We start from the raw sequence: 22092 nt of genomic DNA, 5'->3' as shown, positions 1-22092 counted from the left end.
GTTGTTCAGTCTTGGGTGCTTGCAAGTAAAACACTTGCACTTAGATAACATAAGTTTGTGATGGGCTCAGGGACACCTTATCTAGCCACTTGAGAATCCTGGGCTGTTGTTGAAGATGATCAAAGCACAGTGGAAAAACTATGCCTGTTTGAACGCTTTAAATACCAGCGCGAACAGGGAGTCCATGCACGCTCTTGCTAACAAGGAGACTCTCACTGCCAAGGACTCTTGCTAACAAGGACTCTCACTCCGCGGTGCCTGCGTCCCCTGCTTGTGTGCCTCTGCCTGGGTGTTGCTTCGGAGATTCCCCGCTCTCTGAGGTGTTGAGATTAAACTTGTTCTTTGCCTTTCATCCATGGTTTTGTGGTTGTTCCTGCGTCCTGCCTGCATTGGCTTACACATGGATGTTGAATATCTCCACCCTAAAGGATAATTAGGGGGCAAGAAACTGGAATGATGCCTGAAATCTAACATACAATGTCATAAATGTAACTTAGATATTTACTCCAAGTTAAATCATGAAATCCAGACATGATGCTACCAGAGGAGGGGAAAAAAAAGAGCAAAACAAACTGTAGCTATATTTAAGCGTCTGGACAGTAAAGATTTAATAAGCTATGCTATGCTCTCCTGAAGAAATGGACAACAATTTTATCACACTGTGAACTGATATGAGTTACACTGTAAGAATTCCATAAAATGAGTACATCTCAGACACTGACAAACCGGAAAAGTAGCGTGCTGCAGATGTATACACATGGAAAAACTGCTTCTGCCCAGCAGCTCCATACAAGCCTGTGTCTTCACCAAGGTTTCCCCCTGGTGTCAGCGACAGTAAGCGTATTGCGGTTTTACGCAAAGCAGCCTAATTCTGTGTACGAGAACACGGTAGTTAGGGATTTGCCACGGCGAACTTTGTTGTCAGGAGAACTGTAGTTGCCGAGCTAAGGCGTAACACTTCGGATAAACTCTTCGGACGTGTGCCTTTGCTCCTCCGCTTGCTAACTAGTACAGATACCCGCCTTTTCGGCTATGTCTTGGTCAAAAGCCACAGGGCAGTTCGGCACGGAGTGGAATGGAGGGGTCTTGGCAGCAGGCTGACAGGGACGCACCGGCACAGCATCACTTCACCGGGAAAGGCATGGGATTGACTGGTTTCAGGGTGCCCCACGGCAGGCGCTGGCTGCCGGCGGGCTCCTACCCTTCAGCGCGGGCCCGGTGGCGGCAGGAGGCCCCTCGGCCTCCCCCTGACCCAACGGCCTCGCCGCTCGCCCTCACCGGGCCGCAGCCCGCCCCGGCCCGCCGCACCCCTCCGGCACCCCTCACCTCCCGGCCAGAAGCCGCTCCCCTGGGGAACCCTCATCCTCAACCCTCTCATCCCCCGCAACCACCGTCCCTCCGTCCCCAAAGCCCCCGCAGGGCCCCTAGCGCGGCGCCCGTCCCCCGGCGCCTACATCTCCCAGCGTGCAACGGGGCGGCCCCGGGGGCGCGGGGCGCGGCCGGGCCGCCGCGCGGCACGCTGGGAATGGTAGTCGGGCGTCGGCGGTTGCGCAGCGCCGGTTGGGGGCGCGCGGCGGCGTTGGTCTCTGGTCGGAACACGGCAGCCATTGCCGCCGCCGGGAAGAGCCGGTTCACTCACGGCCCGCAGGACTCAGCGCTCGGCGACGGTGAGCGGCCGCCCCTCCTCGGCTCCCTCGGTGGCGGGAGGGCCGGGGGAGCGTCGGGCGGCGAGCTGCGAGCAGGGCTTCGCGCAGGCGGGCCCTGCTGCGGGGCGGGGACGGGCCCGGCCTTTCTTGTGGAGGCGCCGGGCTGAGGGGAAGGAGGCTGCGCTCGGAGGCCTCGCTGGTGCTGCGGGCCCGGGCGCTCGGCGGGCGGCCCGTGGGTGATGGAGGCGCGGCGGCAGCAGGCTTTGCGGACGGGAGGGCTGATGGCGGCGGGTTTGCTCGGAGGGACGGCTGGAAGCCGGCGGGGCTGGCAGGTGAGCGTAAAGCCGTGGCGTCCGCCGCGAAGAGGCGATCGCCGCTGGGTGGGCCGACACCTCGGTGACGGGGCACCCCCGGAGAGGGCCCTCCCGCCCTGGGGGAGCGGCGGGTCTGGCGTTGCCCCGTCCCGTCTCGGCTCGCTCAAAGAGGCGGACGAGCAGAGGGCCTTTGGCTGCGGCCCCGTGCTTGCCGGCCTGCATGTTCGATCTTGTGAGCCGCTAGTCAGCAAACGCATTGTGCTGGGAACAACGTGTGAAGCTCTGCGACTTGCAGGTGTCGATACAGATCTCAGATCCATTGTGCTCCCTTGGTGTTTAAATAAGTCGTTCGTGCACAGTTTCCACGTTCTCCGCTGTATCTGTGACAGTTTCTCGGGCAGTCAGTTCCATCCACCCCATGTAAATTTCCTTCTGTGATTCTTCTCTCTTCCTCACTTTGTTTCCCTAGAACGAAGAACTAAAAGTATCGAGCAGCAGTTATGCAGTCGTTTTAATGTGTCAAGTCTATGTTGTTCCCCAAATGAGCGCTGTTGGCAGGGTGACTGTTCTTGCCGTGTTTTAGAGCATAGTTATGTAAGTCTGTCCTTCCTCTGCAAAGGCCTGGCTTTTGCTTAATACTGCTGGCCTTGCCAGTGTTTATGGTAAGGGTGCATCAGGGGAACAGGCTGTCGGAACACTGGCTACTCTTCGAGGGAGCTGATTCAGTCCTCTGAGCTGGATTTGCATGTGGGCATAAAGATGCAAGTGTGGGCACAAAGGAGGGAATGGTTACAAAGGGCAGCATAGGCTCTTGTAGGGGAAGCACAAAACTTTTCACGTGAAAGTGATTAAATAGCTATCACTTCAGGTCATGGTTCGGGGACAGTTTAGGCTACGTAAGTGCTGTCGCACTTCTGCCCTTTGGCCCATAGGAAGCCCTATACCTATACCCTGCCTTCCAAAGTTCTGGCGCTTCTCTGATGGCATAGTGAGCCCGAGGAAAGATGATAATCGATAGAAACCTAGTGGGTGTTAACACACAAGGTACATCACGCTAATTCAAAATTCTGCATCCAAATTGTCTTGAACTGCTTTCACAGCTAATGCGGTATGTTGTCTGTTTACTGTCTGCTTTACAGACCAGTATTGTAATATAAGATCACATTGTATTACCACTCCTTAGGGCCTGGATTCTTTGGGTTTTGTATGGCAGCAAGCTCACAGAGTGAGCCAAATAAATAATATTTTCCAGTTACAGGAACTTAAAAATTCAAAATTTTAAATCACATAAACTGAAAAAGTGACATACTCAGGGTAAACAATGGAGCTTCGATGAAATATCTCAGATTTTGTATTCTGGATCAGTAGATAGTTCTGAAAATCTGAATATTCAAAATGACCTTTGCTTTTGCCATTGAAATCTGCCAATAACAAAATGCTTCTTCTTCGTAACTTCATAGACTGTTAAAATAAGGTATTTTATGGTTAGTGCAAATCGAAGTAATTTGATGACTACTATTTATCTTTTGGATGGTAATGTAATTTATTGCAGCAGTTCTTTCAGGTGAAAGCCAAAGTTTGAGAATGTTTTCTGTTATCCCAATGATTAGTGTAACAGTTTTGTTTTGTTTTTGTTAACAGCTCTTAGCTTAGTAGATTCATCTTGGAGCTTATAGAGTGGGTTTTTTCATGCTCTGTGGTGAAAAAGCCTTATTAGTCTAACAACAAACAGAAACATTGTTTCAAATACAAGAAGTCTTTATATGACTAAAAAGGACGAATTGGGAGTTCTGTCTGGGTTCTACTAGAAGTCTGTAAGACAGGATTTTCTCACTTCTCTGGCTATAGAGAATTGGATCTTGAACATATATACTGGGGGGACAATAAAATCAAATCCTATTTAACCAAGATTTCTGAGATGTAAAAGTGATCTTAATCACCCTATTTTAAGTTTGTCGATCTGATAAATAGTGCTGTTTTCTTTCTTAGCATCAACCTTAAGATGAGTGGCTGTCGTGTCTTTGTTGGACACTTAAGCTCACGTGCTCGGGAACGGGATGTGGAGAAATTCTTCAAAGGATATGGACGTATACGAGAAATCCATCTAAAAAATGGATTTGGATTTGTGGTGAGTAATACCTTAATTTCCTTTCTCTTGCTTGCAGGTACTAGCCTTGCTAGGCTGATGTCAAGGAAGGGAAGACAGTCTAGAGAATAGTAGTTCCAATGGAAAACGGAAAATATTAAGTATACATTTCAGACTGCTTTTCAGATGTTGGAATTACAGTTTCAACTGGGTTTTGCCAGGTTTTGCTCAAAATCTTGGTAATATTCTAGCTATATTAAATACATTGTCTAATCATAGTCTTCCATGGTTTTAAATTTTATCCCTTATTTCTGAAGACAGTATAAATATCCTGTAATGGCATTCCAAAACTTGACAAAGTCTTGACCTGGAGAAAAGTTTATACAGAACCACGTATGTTCCTCCCTCACTACTTCTGGTCTGCTTGGTCATATCTCTAAATAGTGGTCCGACATAAAAGCAAAGTACGTGTCTAAGACAACAGGTGTAATAGGTGCTTCCTGTTGGATTTAAGCAGCACAGCTTTTAACTCTTGTGCAGTTGAAGTTAGGCATATTCACCATTAATGTGTTCACAGGGCCTAAGTGTCTGTCAGACTATTTATTAAATGAAATACAGTTTGTTGGATCTTAGTTTTCTGCCAATGCTTTCTAGTGCTCTGTGCTCCTAAACTGTTGTCCAGATTTTTTACAGCTTTACATGTTCCCAAGTTGACTCAGGATCAGCCTGTTACTTAACTGTTATTTCCTGAGAACTGAGAATTAGCTGTTCTGCTGCACTGAGTTCAAACTGGAAAGGTTGATACTGCCCTTGCACTATGTCAGGCTTATATGTCATTTGTTCTGCCAAAATCAATCCCTTGGGTGAAGCTATGGGAAAAGAACAAAAAAGCAGGCTTTGCCTACGTTAGTTTCATACGAGTATTACTTCTTGACTCCTACACATGCCAGTTCCTGATTGCCCTGCAGTATGAGCTACTTCTTGTTGACTGCAACCAGGTAAATACCTGCTGGAGGTAAATGGTTGATCTAGACGTGAGCCTGAGTTTATTTAGTGCGTCCTTTCCAATTGCTGCTATTTCTCAATCGCCTTTCCCTGAGCATTGCTCTTCTCTTTTTGGGCAGGGCTGTTGACTCATTCAGGAACAACTTCTGTTCAACTCCTGTACGTGAGTCAGCCAACCCTCCTTCCTCTCTTCTCCAGTTCCTGGGCAGAAGCATTTTCTTTTTGAAGCTTGCTAATAAGCTTGAATAATTGTCCCATGACTCTAAAAAATTTAATTGTTCTCATGATGAAGAATTTTTTCCTTACATCTGAACAAATCTTTGCCTCGTTTTACCTGTCATCCCGTTACTGTGCACCCACATGAGGAAAGCACTTCCATCGTCTCTGTAACTGTGGTTTAGGTTTTGGAAGACTGATTAGATCCCCTTTGAGCTGCCTTTTCTTCAGGCTGAACAAACATGGCGCTCTCAACCTTTCTTTGTTCTCCAGCCTTCTGATCAGTTTTGGTGGCTCTCTGCTGGTCCCGCTCCAATTTCTCAGTGTTTGCCTTGAGCTGAAGGGACCAAAACTGGACACAGTGTTCCAGGTGTGGCCAAACAAATGCCAAGTAGGGTGGAATAATCACATCCTTTGGTCTCCTGGCTATACTCTTACTGAGGCAACCCAGGACGCAGTTTGCTTTCATTGCAGCAAGGCCACACTGCTGACTCACATTTAGCTGACTCTCCACAAGGATTTCCGTGTCCTTTTCAGCAGAGCTACACTCCAGCCACTCGGACCCCAGCCTGTTCTGCTGCTTGGGATTATTCTGTTCCAGGTGCAGGACTTCACATTTATCTTTTGTTAAAACTTGCGATTCTTGTTGGCCTAATCCTTCAGACTACCAAGGTTTCTCTGGTTTTTTTTCCTCCTGGTATATCTATTTCTCCTCCCACTTTAGCGTCAGCTGCAAAATTGGTGAGGGTGCACTCAGTCCTGTCATCCAGATAATTTATAAATACGTTGGATAGCATTATCCTTTGTGGTACCTCACTTATGACGGGCTGTCAGTTCATCTTTGGTTTTGCTTATTTAAAATCTGTATTTATAAAACCTCTTACAAAACCAAGTGATTTTGATTTAACATTGTTGTAGTGTTAAAAGCATATTTCATTGTGCTTGATTGAAATCATTGCTTGATCTTTGAAATTAATTATATTGACTTAAATTTTGTAGATTCCAGTGCAGAATGTTTTCAGACTTCAGACTATAAAGCTAGTAGGTAAAGCTAGATAGACTTGCAGACGTTGTTTGTTAGAAACTTCCTGAAATCCTGGGAGTTGTAGGTGCTAACTATTGATATTCTTAACTGCTGGGCCTAAATTAATTTTCTCAAGATAATCTTTGCATCATCATGCAAAGATGGGTGATGTTTCACTCGGTAGTGGAACAGATTTCACTGCAGAGGGGGTAAGATCACTTAAGCAATACTATATTGCTTCTGAAAAGCTGTTTATAGTTACGCAAACCCTTTCTTCAACTTAAGAAGCCTCTTCTCTGCTGTTCATTGCGCTCAAGCTGCAGTTCCACAGTTGTTTTTTTTCCCCATCCACACTGTTGGTTCAAGCAGTCCCTACCCAGCTGCTTGTTCTCACCACTTATTTCTTTCCCTTCTCCCCTTGCTTCACATGGTGTCACCACTGTTGTTCAGCCACATAATGAACCTACCTGGGAAGCTGATCTAGTTGAAAAATAACAGTCTTTTTCACCCCACCTCCTGCACAAAGTGTGCAGTTTTTAATCTGGATAGGTTTCTTGACCTAGTTTCCTGCAGAGCTGTACAAACAGCTTTGCCAAGAACCAATGGGCTGAATAGTGGGCAGAGGCTACTCGGGCTGACTAAAGCAGCATTGCTGCCAAAAGCGAAGCAGCAGATTCCGTTGCAACAGTATACGGAATTGCGTATTATAGCTGATCCAGACCCACAGGTGGCCAGTGTTGAAGAGGGGCTTATGTTTCTTACTTTTCTTACGCAGGCACCTTTTTGCCAGACTAGTGATCTGAATTCTCTCAGAAAAAAATCAGGAAGGGCTTTTTTTTATGGTTTATTCTTTCTTTGACAATTCAGTAAGAACTGAATCAGCTCCATAACTCTTCAGAGGGTTTTGGGAGTGCACAGCTCTCCTGCTTTTGGTTGCAGTTGATCAGCTTGTGCTGTTATATGGATTTCCCTGTATGTAGATCTGTATTTTAAACTGAAGTAATCCCCCCACCTCTCTCCCCAAAAGTATTTTAAAAATTTCTGTAATAAACCAGGTAATTTAGTTAATTTTATACAGGTCCTGCAAATAGTTATACTGAAACAACTGAGGGAAGCAAAAGGAGTTTGCAGGGTGGAGAGAGAAGAAATGGTCATGAATGGGAACATCTTGGTTTTTAGTCATAAATGTACTAGGAATTCACTTCCTCCTTCAAAGTTCTGGCTGATACTTGCTGCAGAAATGTAAAATTTATAAAGAAAGCAGTTTTCTAGCATTTGAATGTACTATGAGGGAAAAATACATTTGTATTCCATTTTTCTTTCCAGGAATTCGAAGACCACAGGGATGCTGATGATGCAATTTATGAATTAAATGGTAAAGAGTTGTGTGATGAAAGGTAAACTTGATACCATAATTTCACTTACAAACAGCAAAAGTGCTTTGTATTCAAATACAGTGCATTAGCTTGTGCTCTGACACCTGTTTCTTGGGGCTCCATGGTGGGATACACCTTCCATATCTTTAGATAAAGAGATTCATTGGGATCCTGGCTACAGCCTTACATAGTTTGGGGCTACAGCCCCAAAGATAGTTTGGGACTGGAGGGCGTGGTGGTTTGGAGCAGGGCTGACTGGTTCCCCACTTGTACATGTTTCTCCTTCAAAGATGACTCAAGGTCTTGTCACCAGAAATATTGGTAAAAGTGAATTGAACTTATTTATTTGTTATTTATCTGTCGGCTTCATCATTTGGAGGGTTGCCCTTCGGTTTGCAACAACGTGGAGTATAGTCGTTGTATATTACAGTAATTTTTATTTTGATTGTGGAAGTTGGGTTTAGGTCATTAGGTTGTTGTTACTTATTTTGGTACTTTTTTCCTTTTGTGGTTACTCTTGGGCTCTGGTTGAGCAAATTTAATTGTTCCAGTCTGAATTACAGACCCATGACAATTTTCATTAAAGTCTGAGGGAGATGAATGAGGCAAGAGAATACCACTGTTCTGGCTCTTTAAGAAATGCCAGTAACTGTGTTATAAATCATTGCTTGCAAGGGCAAGATAATTCTTGTTTGTGTACATGTGCTTCCAGTTGCGAAAGATTTAAGTCAGTGTCAAATACTTAAAGTTTGTGTTTTGTTTTAATTTTTGTTTGCTTGTTTTGTTTTGTTCCTATCATAAGGGTTACAATTGAGCATGCTCGAGCCCGAAGAGGAAGGGGCAGATTCCCACAACGGTTCAGTTATTACCAGTCGCAGAGTGGATCTAGGTAGGTGGTCTGGACTCTGTTTCCTACTAACAGAATAACTGCAGAACTGTACTGAAATATTGTTTTCTTTGTGTGGTTGGAGTTAGGGATCCAGCTCTGTTTCCTTGTATAGCTTCACAAAATAAGTTTTATGTTCTCAAACCTTGGAGGTCCATCACTGTTATTTACCTCCTCTGGCTGGGAGAATGTAGGTTTTAAAGCAGTTTAACTGGCTTACAGAGGTTCACAAACCTGTTGTGAAATGCTCCCTCTCCTTCTTGTAGGCACTACATCGGTCTTGCTTCCTACTGTTGTGGTAAATGATGTGAAGGAGTAATGCTGCAGTTGTATTGGCTGCTTTTAACACTACATCAAGAAAAATGCCAGAGTTTCTCTATTGAGGCTTTTGTCATTAAACTGAGTTTACAGGCTAAGTAGAATTATTGTAGAGCAGTAGTTCAAGTGTTTACTGTCTAACCAAGCTTTCACATTTCCAGTTGTACGGTTATGGAAATGCTTACTGCAGTACAGCATACAAAAGGAACTGTATTTGAGAAACAGTGCTAGGGCACAAGACACTATCATGTGCAGAAGTGCTTAAATACCAACTGATTGAGTTTGCTGACCGAGCAGGTGCCTTGCAGAAGGAGAGCCTCTGTCTGATGATGGAATCTGAAAAACAGGACATAGCTCATCTCTAGAATACCTGTAGTGGACATGAAGTATTTGTGGAGGTGTTCACTTTCGCATTTGAGCCAGTGGTGAACCTTGCACCAACTTGCAGTGGAGTTTGTGAAAGTTCTGCAGATATGCATATATTCCACCAAACAACTACGCATTACGTCTTTGTACTTTATATCGACCTGTGTGATGTAAATATGTATGGAATAATTTACTCTGTAGAGACATTCATAGCCGTGGCCTATGCAGAGTACAGTTTGGAAGAACGACGAAGACTTAACTGACATAAATCTCTGCGTTTGTTTCAAAGTCAGAATTGCTGCCAGTTACAAACCAGTGTCTGGAACATCTAATTTGCATATGCAAGTATGCTAATTAGATTATTTTTTCTTTAGTGGCAGTAACCGTGATGCGGTATAATTGGTCCGAGGTCCAGGCTAAAAGTGGACTTTTAAAGTAGGAAGTGTGATTGAAGGTCGTGGGCATCTGACGTTGTAGTCATGTTCATGACGTCAGACTGCCGATGCCAGACAGGAAGAGACTGCCGTTTGCAATAATGGAAAAATGAGACTCAGCCTGCCAGTTTTGGGACTCTGGGACCTCTCTTTAAATGCCTGGAAGATCTGGATGTTCTGAAAAAAATTGGGACACTTTGAGGTATGCACTGAAATGAAATTGCCTATGCTTCAGTGTACAAATCAATACACACCATTTAGGATTATGTTTCTATGGGAGGAGAAGATGAGAATAATTTTCTCTAAGGTCAGTGTTCTTGATTCTTGAATCTTTTTATAGTAATACAAAGTAGTGCCATTGTTAGAATCCTGCATTACTTATCAAAAGGCTGGCATACCTTTTTCCATAGTTCTCAGATCCATTTGGACTCAGAATGACTAGGATTGGGAACAGAAATGACCTGCAAGGGCAGTATTCTTTCCTTTCCAAATGTATGAACATTTTCAAGTCATATTTTCATTTTTGAGAGGGGCTTTAATTTTTGGTTAAGTGAAAAAAATCAGCTTTCATTCAGGAACTGTAAACTGCTACAGTTATTTCAGGGCAACCAGTTATCTAGCTCTCGTTTTACTAAAATAAGAATATTTCTATCCACAAAAATATCTAATATAGGTCATGGTGGCATTTATAAATATTAACAAGTGATTTGGAATTTAGAAGCACGAACTAAGATGCCTTTAAATTGTGCCTTCTATCTCCCTGACGTAAAGCAGAATTTATCCTACCAACCAAAGAAATTTTTTAAAAAATTGCCCTTTATGTGAATATCCTCCAAAACCGTATATGTGAGCCAAGCCTGTCAAATACCACAATTAAACTAATTCTCTTTATATTTTTTTTATTCTCCTAGGCACTTGTTTCAGTGTATCTAGGAAAAATGGCAGCTATATTGACTGCCTTGATATAAAATTCTTCATCAAAATCCTTTCAAACCCTCTTGTAGCAGCTCTCTTCTTGTAGTGGACTCTCAAATATATTTTTGGCTAGGGAGAATCAAATCAGCAGTCCAGCAACAAGGAAAATACTTAAATCTCTCAGCAAACTATAGAAAACATCAGATTTCTTAAGTTCTAAATTCCTTACACTGGAGGCTTTTTCCCTTTTTTTTTTTTTTTTTTCCCTGACCTCTTCTAGCCGGTATGGACCTCCTGTTCGTACTGAACACAGGATCATAGTTGAGAACCTTTCATCCCGTATCAGCTGGCAGGTGAGTTAACATCTTGTCTTCTTTTTTTACACCTTATTTTCCTACCCTGTAAGTAGACTGCTCTCAGCTTAATTTCTTAATAAAGCCATCATAAATATTTAACCTGAATAAAGAAAACAAGCAAAAGAGCTTCAGTGATTGCTAAAAACTAGCATTCAAAACTTTGGGTTCACAGCTGTGCAAATAAGTTCTATAACTAGATTTTGCAGTTGGGAAGTGATTCTTGCTTACTGGTGTTTACCAACTGATAAAACCTTTGAAGACTCTAAATTGTTGCTAAATTATTGCAGCATAGCATCCATTCAGACTGTCATCCTTTTGTATTGTTACACCTGGAAGTGCTTGCCTTTGGTTTGAGTGAAATTTAGGGTCTTGTCTTATGTTTCGCAAACTACTTTTGTGACATGATGCATGATTGAAAAGCCTGGTAATACGTCATTAATAAAGGGAATCTTAAGAAAGCTACTGTGTAAAGTATAAAGTATGCTTACTGTAGATATTTTTTTAAAAAACCCAAACTTTCAGTAATTGTATTTTGAAGCTTTCTTGCCATCTCTCTTTTTTTTTTTTTTTTCCTTTTCACCTCTTGCTAATGTTTTGCTAATTTTTAGCTGGCTTTTAACAGAATAACTACATAATCAATTCCATTAGTTGTATTCTGCATAGTATACAGTCTATAGAAAGTTTACTTTTTAAGGGCATAGCAACGATGCCATTTATAAAACGTGAGTGAATAGTGGAGTTTAGTCGTGTTCATTAACCTTTATATTCTTTGAAAGAGACTTTAATTACTGTACTGAAAAATGCAGTAGAACATGTTGAACGTTCAAAGCCTTGGTCTTACAGCTAAATCCACATGAGGAGGCTGTTAGGCTTGCCTGGAGCTCCACTGATGTGTTTCATAAGAGCTTGGGTACAATCCATGCAGATAAATGGTTGAACTGGGTTTGTTTATCTTTTGCATGACAGGTTCAAAAGGTTCATAATTGTACAGTTCTATTAATTACTGAATAACTAAAAAAACAACTTCGGAGTTGATGTGATAAGCATTAATCTGAATACCTTCTGGTTTGCTATGCAGTTACATATATGAAGAGATCACTTTAAAACACAGCAATTGGAAACTACAGTAGGGACCAGAGAAGTAAGCAAGAATGAAGTATTAAGGAGAGCAAATCCTGTGATACTGTTTAGTGTTAAATTCATAATTTGAAAAAAAAATTAACACTTCTGTAACTTTTTTTTACTTGTGAATATTTATAATGGCTTTATGTGTACTTACCATTTTAGACTGAAGCCCACCCAATTCAGATTTCATGCTGATGAATCTTTAGGATTCTAATTAAATGTTTTAATGACTCTCTTAAATATGTTATAAGTTAGCATAAGAGACTTTACTTCTTGATACCTGCCTAAATAGAAATTGTTTGAAGCTAAAATCCATATGCAAGCCTCATTTCATTTTTGAAGCTGTACTGCTTTGATACTAACTATAGTTTTTTAACTTCTTTCAACTATGCTGCTTACACAACAGATTAAAATAGCAAACACATTAACAGTAGTGGCATTATTCTTCCTTTCTAATCCCTGAGTTTCTAGCAAGCACAATCAGTGCTGCTGATGGAACCTTCCTTTAAAACTTGCATGCATAATTTCGTTTTTGGTGTGTGCAGATCCCCGTGCTTATAGAACTTCTGTCTCCTTTAAAAGTTACTGTGTTGGGATACTTAATAAAAAAAACCAACAACAACAAAAAGAAAAAAAACAACCAAAAAAACCCCACAAAACCCCCACCACAAATAAAATTTGTATTCAGATCAGTTTCCTCAAATTGTTGACTATATTGTTAACAGATAATCTCATATCTAAGTAGTAGACAAACTGTCAGAATTCTCCTTATTTAGCAAACATATATTTGTGCGTGTTCAGAGCTTTCCAACCACCCTCATTAGTTCTTCAGTATCTTTGAATTTTCAAGCAGTTGGGAAAGTAGATCTGTGTTACATCAAGATGTAATTTTTAATATGTGTTTTTCCTATTTATGGTTGTCCTACACCTTATTTTATTTTGCTGCTAAGGACAACAGGGTATTCTTGTGCTGTTTAAAGTGAACCAGAACAGTAAAGTTAGGATAAAATTTGACTGTTCACTGATTTCTGCTAAGTAAAACCAGATAACTTTAAAACATTCCCCTATGAAGAGTAAATACTCTGTTGAGCTTGTATTACACATGCACACTTACTCTTTTTTGAACAATAATGTTGACATCTTAATCATGTTGTCATTACTATCACAAATGGTATTTCATGATGATGATCCTTAGTATTCAGCATATAGTGTGTCAAGTCTGTGGGGCCTCGATTTTAAAGTCTAAAACTATTGAATTAGAAAATAATTGCGTAGATTAACATTTTCTAACTTCCTTTTGACTTACCAGTCCTGGTCTGGTTAAGTTCTCGTTGACTTGAGCAGAACCAAAATTCTGTTCTTCATCTCTAAATTGGGATAAACATACTGAGGTTGAAGTATAACTTTTAATGGTGCCGTAGGGCCCATTTTTCATTTGCTGTTAAAGTTTCTTTGTGTTAAACGTGTGAAACAAGGGAAATACCTACGAGTTTGCATATGCCAGTTTTTAAAATAAATCTAATAAATTTTAATTAAAATATTAGATAAAACTAAGCCTTCTTATATTCTGTGGCAAAGGTTCTAAAGTTTTTCTTGGCTTTTTGTTTTGTAGTCTTTCCTTTCTTAAGCATATTTCTAACCAAGTGCATTTTGAACCTCTTCTAACAACCTTGATTTGGTTAACCCTCATTTTTCTTGTGTGGAGGAAAAAGAACCAAAGATTTGGGGGTTTTCTAGTGGCTGAAATTCTAGGGTTTGGCCTGTTCTGAATTTTCCTTTTGGTTCCTATGATATTCCTGTTTTTTGGCAATCTAGATCTTGGTTTGCCTGGGTTTGATCTCGATTGGCTAGCACAGATCATCCTCGGGTTCTTTAGCCACTTCTGGAGACTATGTCCAGTGCTTTCAGGGCCTCTGGTACCTCCGTGAAGCATATTGCTATGAGCCATCACTCTGCCTTTCTCATGTAAGAGAGTTCCTCTTGGCCAGCTAGGTATTGGACAAGCAACTCTTTGCTTAAGGTACCTTCTTTTATCATCTGCCACTTGTGGCGTGTTGCGGTAAGTAGTCTGGGATTATAAAATAACCAGATACTGTTCGGTAAAAGTACTGCTCTAACTTATACAAATGTTTAGTATTTTAGTGACCTTTTACATTATTTGTTTGTACTTTATCCTGTTGCTGAGCAAGTAATTTTACAGTGTCTGCGTGTTTAGCCTCTATTAAGTTAAATGGAAGGGTGTCTATTGACGTGGCACTGTAGTGTGACAGATATTCAAGTGAAATATAAGAAAAAGATGTCCCATGTAAAATCAGTAATTTTATAGTAATTACACCTATTTGCTTTTAATTTTGCTGTGAAGCTGGGGGAGGTGAGCATATGGAATGAGTTTGTCTACATATATTGGATTGGTATTTAACTGGGGTGTTAATGCTTATAGTCCGTCATGAAAATTTGCATTTAATACTACGTTGTTTTTCATCTGTTCTGATTTCAGTGCATATGTATTTTAAGTGTTTTCATAACAGCTGGTTCGGGGATGCAGGATTATTTTAAAAGCAGTATTTTACGCACTATAGTTGTAAAAGTGAGGGGTTCTTTCTGTATGCAGCTGATATTACATAGACTGAGTTTCAGAAACTTTTTTCTAAATTACATATATTTATAGAAAAATATAAAAGCATTAAGCAGTTTTAGCAGAGAAAGCTTTAGTGGGTATTATGTACTGCTAGCTGACTCGTCTGTTTCCTTTTTAAGGCTAAAATGTTAACTTTTGCTGCAGGACTTGAAGGATGTAATGAGAAAGGCAGGGGAGGTTACCTATGTGGATGCACACAGAAACAACAGGAATGAAGGGTAAGTTAATTTTGGGTCCAAATCTGTATGATAACTGAAACTGTTAAGATTATCCTTTTAACATAAAAGAAATGAAACATAAACCTGTGGTGTGGGTTAGATGCTGAATTTTCTCCAATTAAAAAAAAAAAAAAAAATCCTGTCAGAAAGTAGGACTTCAGAAGTGGTATTGAACTCAGTCTCTCCTCCTTACCACGAAAACAAAGTCAAAACAGAAGAAGGGGCAAAACCTTTCCACAGTTCAGTTCTGCTGTCTTGGACTTAGAGTTATTAATGTATAATAATTTATGATCTAATTATGACTCCTGAGGCTAGAATAATTCCTGTCCATGGCTTCTTTCCACTGGTTCAACAGACAAAGTCATGGGAAATCAACATAACCAATCTCCACAGGGAATACCTACCTGCCTGCTCTCCATTCTTAATTCTGCAGACTACAAAGGTCCTGCACGACAAAGCAGGGGAGAGGGAATTATGAATGGAGTGTCTTTGCTGGTCATACAGTGCTCTAGGGCCACTGCAACCAAATGTAACTTAGACTTTTTTTGAGGGGAAAACAGATTAAAAAAAACAAACACAGGATTTTTCTATTCATTGTTAAAAATCTAAATAGGGCAGGAGAGTCTGCAAGTTTATTTTGTTTCTTGGACAGCTTTAGAATGCAATTTAGTGGAGGACTAAAAGATATTTCCCCAGCTGGTGCAGTTTTGTGCAGCTTCCTGGATTTTTTCCATCTCGTTGCAGATGAGAGTTTTGTAAAGATTTAAGAAAATGTGAAAGGTATGAATAGCTAGGACTGCTAGTGTCATACTTTCCTGTTAACCAAGTTAACAATTAGCTTTTGGAAGATAAAATATCGATCTGTGAATCAACAGAAAGTTGTTTGATTTTTTTTTTTTTTTGTCTTTCCTGATGGTATACAGGGTTGTGGAATTTGCGTCTTATAGTGATATGAAGAGCGCACTGGAAAAATTGGATGGCACTGAGCTGAATGGACGCAGAATTAAACTGACTGAAGATCACAGAAGGCATAGGTATGTCACCTGACCTGATAAAATTCTGCTGAGGTCATGAATTTGGGTAGCATCAATGCCAAAGTTTTATTATCTAATTCTTTGTCCCTGAGCTAAATAGCACAGCACAGAACTACTTTCTAGCAGTGTAAACAGATCTAGATAAGAACTAACTTGCTGAAAATAAGGTAAATAGAATACTGTTGGATGACAGTAAGGAGAATTTTTTTTTTAAAGATAAAACTATAGCTAAATGAAAGGCCTTTTTTAAAAACATAGGCATTTTGGTATTAAAATAATTGTAATTTAATAGAAAACTGCTTCACAATCCTGCGAAATGGCTCTCAAATAGTTGTGAAAGCCAACCTTTTAATGAGAATAAAAGAAAAAGTTAGCTTGCTTGCATTATTCCCAAAGCAGTTCTGCCATTTGGTCATTAAAAAAACATGTTAGCTGCAGCCCTTTCATTGTCTCTCTTAAAAATAAATCAATTTCTTTTCACAAAAAAAGGATGCATAACTAGAGGAGGTGTTAAACTCTCAGGCCTTAAAATGTACTGGTGCTCCATGCCTTTAGAGACATTTTTAGCATCTTGAAAGAAACCCTAACTAATTTGGATGGTTGTTTCCATAGAGAATAAATACCACAGGTATGAATTTTCATTTCTGTGCTTTTCTTGACTAAAAAATTGGCTAAAAAAAAAATGTTTGTCCACTCCTGGGGCGGGGGGAGGCATCTTTTCTCAGGTAAGTCATATTTTGGCAAGCTAGCAGAGATTGTCAAGGCTAGCAGTTCCTGCTCCCCTTGGCCTAACAAGATATTATGATGGAGCCTGGACAGCTTTTGACACTGTCTCCCACAGCATCCTCATAGGGAAGTTAGGAAGTGTGGCTTAGATGAGTGGACAGTGGGGTGGATAGAAAACTGGTTGAAAGACGGAGCTCAGAGGGTCGTGATTAGGGGCACAGAGTCTAGTTGGAGGTCAGTGACGAGTGGTGCTCCCCAGGGGTCAGTACTGGGTCCAGTCCTCTTCAATATATTTATCAATGACCTGGATGAAGGGATAGAGTGCACCGTCAGCAAGTTTGCTGATGACGCAAAATTGGGAGGGGTGGCTGACACACCGGAAGGCTGTGCTGCCATATAGAGAGACCTGGACAGGCTGGAGAGTTGGGCAGAGAGGAACCTTATGAAATTCAACAAGGGCAAGTGTAGGGTGCTGCACGTGGGGAGGAATAACCCCATGCACCAGTACAGGTTGGGGGCTGACCTGCTGGAGAGCAGCTCTGTGGAAAGAGACCTGGGAGTCCTGGTGGACAACAGGATGACCATGAGCCAGCAATGTGCCCTTGTGGCCAAGAAGGCCAATGGCACCCTGGGGTGCATCAAGAAGAGTGTGGCCAGCAGGTCGAGGGAGGTCATCCTCCCCCTCTACTCTGCCCTGGTGAGGCCGCACCTGGAGTACTGTGCCCAATTCTGGGCTCCCCGGTTCAAGAGGGACAGGGAACTGCTGGAGAGGGTACAGCAAAGGGCTACCAAGATGATTAGAGGACTGGAACACTTCTCTTATGAGGAAAGGCAGAAGGATTTGGGTCTCTTCAGTCTGGAAAAAAGACGACTGAGGGGGGATCTTATCAACGCTTATAAATACTTAAAGGGTGGGTGTCAGGAGGATGGGGCCAGGCTCTTCTCAGTGGTGCCCAGCAACAGGACAAGAGGTAACGGGCACGAACTTGAGCATAGGAACTTCCACCTAAACGTGAGAAGGAACTTCTTTACTTTGAGGGTGGCAGAGCACCGGAACAGGCTGCCCAGAGAGGTGGTGGAGTCTCCGTGTCTGGAGACATTCAAAACCCTCCTGGACACATTCCTGTGCGGCCTGCTCTAGGTGAACTTGTGTTGGCAGGGGGATTGAACCGGATGGTCTCCAGAGTTCCCTTCCAACCCCTACCATTCTGTGATTCTGTGGACCATAGCAGAAATCCAGCAGTACTCTGAAGTAACTGAATGCTGTGCATAGTGCATTCAGATGTTCAGATGGGTGTGCTGTGCATGCGAAGTAGTTGAGAATTTAAATTGAGGTTTTTAAATTCAGTAGGATGTGAGACTACAGCTCTTAATTGTGTTTCTCTAGAAGCAGATCTCGATCGAGGAGTTACTCAAGATCTCGCAGCAGGTCCAGGTCTACAGGATCTTCCAGATCGGACAGCCGGTCCAGGTCCAGGTCAAGATCAAGGTCCAGGTCCAGGTCTCGTTCTCGATCCCGGTCCCGATCTCGATCCCGGTCCCGATCTCGCAGTCGTACACCTAAAAAGAGTTACTCCCAGAAAAGCCACCGCTCCAGCTTGCTAGCTTCTTCCCCATCTCCCTCTTCTTCGAAAAGAAAATCTCGTTCTAGGTCGAGCTCTGCTCATAGCCGTAGTTAACCTGCTCTTAGAGATGTATTAATGCATTTAATTTGATTCAAGTTTCTTGAAGACTTGAGACAAATTATACATGCGAACTGGGAGGGGATGAGTTAACATGATGAAAGCGTAACCTCCTCTTACATTGCCAAAGTGCCTGTCATCAAATAGGCCATCTCTGTGAGGAGGGGCTGTCAGCTTTCTCCTTTCAGTGAAGTCTGGAGTGGGAAGTCTCTTTTTTTATGTTTTTTCCCTGCTATTAGTAAACATTTCTATCATAGATATATTATGTATACATAATGCTGAGGTAATGGGATGAGACAATACGCTGCTTTCTCCCTCTCTTGCCCTCACTTTCCCCTCCACCTCCAAGGCCTTTGACTTCCAAAATACTACGTTAGCTTTTGTCCTTGGTATTAAGTCCCCGAGAACAGGAAGTATAGATTTTATTCCTTTAAGGTTCTGTGGCTGCTTTTCTGTGTGAGAATGAATGGACCAGCTGAATTTAGAGTTCACTTTTTTCCCCCGTTGCTCGGCTTAACAGGCTGTTTTAAGTTCCAGCTTTAAATGACCTTGATAATATGCTTAATTTGCAACAGACTTTCAGGAATACACATTGGTCAGTTGAATATCGCTCATTTGGATAGTGAATCGATACAATGTTAACCAGTAACGAAAGCTGGAATTTCCTGTTAAAATGAGACATACCATCCAGATGTCAGGATTATTGGGAATCCATTATACTAATTTTCCAGTAATTCACTAGTATGTGTTATTGTATGTAGAGGCCTTATTTGACAGGTGACTCCATAAAACTGCACAAAAATGTCAATATGCATGTCCATGTTTTTGATGTTTATAAAGTGACATAGCTTTCATACCCAAAAGTATGATACTGAATAATGTGTGTATGACTAGCAATAGTCCTGATGGAAAGGAAGGTTATTTTAGTAATGACAGCAGCAAAAATCCCAGGAAAAGTGTAGTCAGTTGTGACAGGAAATGTTAATCATTTGAAAGCATAAAGAGGATAATTTCTTTAAATCTCTTAAATGCACAGTTGTTTTGGTCTTTTTCCACTGCAGATACTGTTTGTTCTTATAATAATTTGGAATTACATTTTTTTTAACTTCTGTATTGTTAAAGAAGGGAAACATTTTGGAAAAATATGTAAATTAATCCCAAAGTCTTACATGTGTTTAAATGTACCATTCCTAATAAAATAAAACCTTTTTCTGGCTTACTTTGCAGTTTTGTTTAGTAACGTTGCTGTTGTTCACTTTGTACAGTCTTGCAAACATGATCACAAGGAAATTTATTTGAAGGTGTACCCATATGGAAGCAGGCAAAATGTAAACTAGAAACCAGTTATGACAGGTAAGTAACCAAATGCTGACTAGTAGGAGGACAGGATAGGATTTTCCTGTCATGGCCATCAGTGGCTGTTTGCATGGATGCCAAATAGTAATTTTTCTCCAGTCCTTGCAGAAGATTTGTGTGACCCCTCCTTGTCCACCAGTTCAACAGAAGAACCAACAACCAAATGGCCATAGGTGTTGGAATCTTCCAATAAGTAAAATAATTTGTCACTTGAAATACGGTTCCAGAGATTCTTATATTGCCAACAGTACTTCCGTGCATCAAAGTCTTCAAGGCTGACACCTTTTTTAGAACAAATTACTGCTAAACATGTTCTTTGCACGCATCTTGGTGTGATCTGAATACGCTAGCAGTTCAGAAAGAACAGAAGGAACAAATAGGAATCACTTTGCAGAGGCAGATTCTGTTGGGAAAGCTGGGGTATGCTCAGCTGTGTTAATCGTCAGTGTTGCTTGCTTTAGTAAATTTGTTACACTACCAAAAATATTTCCAGCAACGTCCACTGCTTAGCCTAGGACCTTTGAGATTGCCAAATGCAGTATCAGAGACCTTTGTTTACCTTGCAAATACTTTAAATATAGAGCTAACGTAGGTCTTGTGAATTTTATTAATTCTTGATTCTTTATTGTACATAATATCCCTTCCATGATTTTCTGTTGATTCAACCAGCAGTGGCATTAGTAAGATGAATATAGACCAAAGAACCAGCCTGCCCTTCCCCCCAAAAATTGTTGTGCTTGCAGACATAAATACATACATGAACCTAAAGCTTGGTCTACCCGTAGATTTGTGTTGCTATTAATCCTGGTTAGAAGTACATTTTTTAAAATTTATTTTAAATGGTATGATTGAACTGATAGTGGTTTAGTGTAGAAACACCTAGGACTATTTCTTTTCTGTGCTGGCGTAGTAGCAGTTTAAACATCTTTGCCAGCACAGCTGCCTCCAAGTAAACTGTATGTAGTACTGGTTTCTAAATGTAGCAACAGGTAACTCGGGACTGCAGATTGTAGGGTGGTACCAATGCAACGTGACGCGATGCAAAAATAGACCTCTTGCTAATTTTTTTACATGTTTTTCGAGGTGGCAAGCAGTGGCTCTTTATTCCCCTGAAATATACAAAGGTGTTTAGGTGAGGAAAAGGTGAGCTTTGGAAATACTAAGAATAGCAAATCTGATCTCTAGGGAAAGATTTGTTTATGGTAGATGTGAACTTGGCAGCTTTCTCAATATTTGAAGGGCAAGGGTAGGAATCTTTAGCAGCTAAAACCAGTTTCCTTAAAGGAGAGGTCAAGTCTCTGGTTACTCAGCTCTTAGTTGTTTCTTTTGGTATATTAATTTAGATGCCTCTAGAAATAATGGATTTTGAAGCCCAAATTTTTACTGTGCATGTGACTCTTTTCCATGGCTTTTTCCGTGTCAAAAAAGCTTAATGCCTTAAAATGTATGTTGGGGAGCAGGCAGAAGGGTGATCTGATTCCTGCCCTCTCCCCTGCCCCCCCCCCATTTCCTGCTGTGTCACCACATTATTTTTTTAATTATTTTTACTTAAAGAGCACAGACTATGAATAGCAGATTAGATTTTTTTGCCTTTAGGGAGGAAAACAAAAACCAAACCAAGCCTCAAGACTATCATATCAGGAAGTCCTAACAATTTTGAGCAGGTTTCAGAGCAGCACAGCCCTGTTTGGCACACGGTAGAGTTGGAAATGAAAGCTACATTTTTTCGTTGGGATTTAAAGTTTTGGTCTTACCTGACATGTAAAATGAGCTAAAACTGCATACACTCAATTGCTTTGATGAAGGGATAACTCAGTGCCACTCTTAAGTTGGTTATGTCTGACCTCAACTTGGAACAAACCCAATCTGGAATTTGTAGGGCATATGAGTTGATGCTAGAGGGGTTAAAAAGACGATTCAGCAGCCTGAATAAAATACTTGCTTGGTGATCAGCAAACATGGAAAAGTCTTGAGAGGGAAGAAGAGGGACTGGGGTAGATAGAAGCTGTGAAGGGAAAAAAGGACAAGAGGGGAGTTTGAATTTTGACAGGTGGTAGTTTCGGTGTCAAAGACTTATTAGATAGACCACAGAAAGGAATAACTCAGAAAGGAATATAACTCATGACAACAGTTCCAATTTAGAGGTTTCCTCCAGCATGGTGATCTTGAGATATACAAATTGGGGAAGGTGTGCTCGTTTTTTCTGTTTAAAAATATTTGGTGTTCTGCTGAAGAGCGAACAGTCTAAAGAAAACTAAAGTTGTACCTGTGTTCCTGTGAGAAGATCATACCTATAAGGCAGGTAAGCATCTTGATTGGTAGACATAGTCTTGTTTGGTAGACTCTTTAGGGAACAAATTATAGGCTGAAA

General features: G+C 41.3%; 1 protein-coding gene across 4 annotated transcripts; it reads left to right on the top strand.

The window, feature by feature from the left end:
* The first annotated feature begins 1413 nt into the window (after nt 1–1413).
* LOC134514246 (serine/arginine-rich splicing factor 5-like) lies at nt 1414–19582 on the top strand. Of its 4 annotated transcripts, none has more exons than XR_010070676.1 (8): nt 1517–1667; nt 3950–4088; nt 7618–7688; nt 8470–8556; nt 10867–10939; nt 14825–14923; nt 15847–15957; nt 18071–18099. XR_010070676.1 is itself a non-coding variant. In XM_063331766.1 (8 exons), the coding sequence occupies exons 2-8, from the start codon at nt 3963–3965 to the stop codon at nt 18360–18362; spliced, it is 834 nt and encodes a 277-aa protein (XP_063187836.1). In that variant the 5' UTR covers nt 1517–1667; nt 3950–3962; the 3' UTR covers nt 18363–19582. The 4 variants fall into 4 exon arrangements, 2 of the variants coding, with proteins under 2 accessions (XP_063187836.1, XP_063187837.1); XM_063331766.1 differs by having other exon boundaries at nt 14850–14923; nt 18071–19582; XM_063331767.1 differs by lacking the exon at nt 1517–1667 and adding an exon at nt 1832–1978 and having other exon boundaries at nt 14850–14923; nt 18071–19582.
* Nucleotides 19583–22092: the final 2510 nt, after the last annotated feature.

This window comes from Chroicocephalus ridibundus, chromosome 4 (assembly GCF_963924245.1).
Source record: "Chroicocephalus ridibundus chromosome 4, bChrRid1.1, whole genome shotgun sequence".
Classification (NCBI taxonomy): domain Eukaryota; kingdom Metazoa; phylum Chordata; class Aves; order Charadriiformes; family Laridae; genus Chroicocephalus; species Chroicocephalus ridibundus.
The sequence above is the reverse complement of the archived record's forward strand: the minus strand, read 5'-3'. Positions and strand labels throughout refer to the sequence as shown.

Excerpts from the sequence above, each read along its gene's own strand:
- LOC134514246 (XM_063331766.1), top strand. The coding sequence starts at position 3,963 with ATGAGTGGCTGTCGTGTCTTTGTTGGACACTTAAGCTCACGTGCTCGG. Across the intron at positions 10,940-14,849 it reads CATCCCGTATCAGCTGGCAG|GACTTGAAGGATGTAATGAG; the intron begins GTGAGTTAACAT and ends CTTTTGCTGCAG. Across the intron at positions 14,924-15,846 it reads AGAAACAACAGGAATGAAGG|GGTTGTGGAATTTGCGTCTT; the intron begins GTAAGTTAATTT and ends GATGGTATACAG.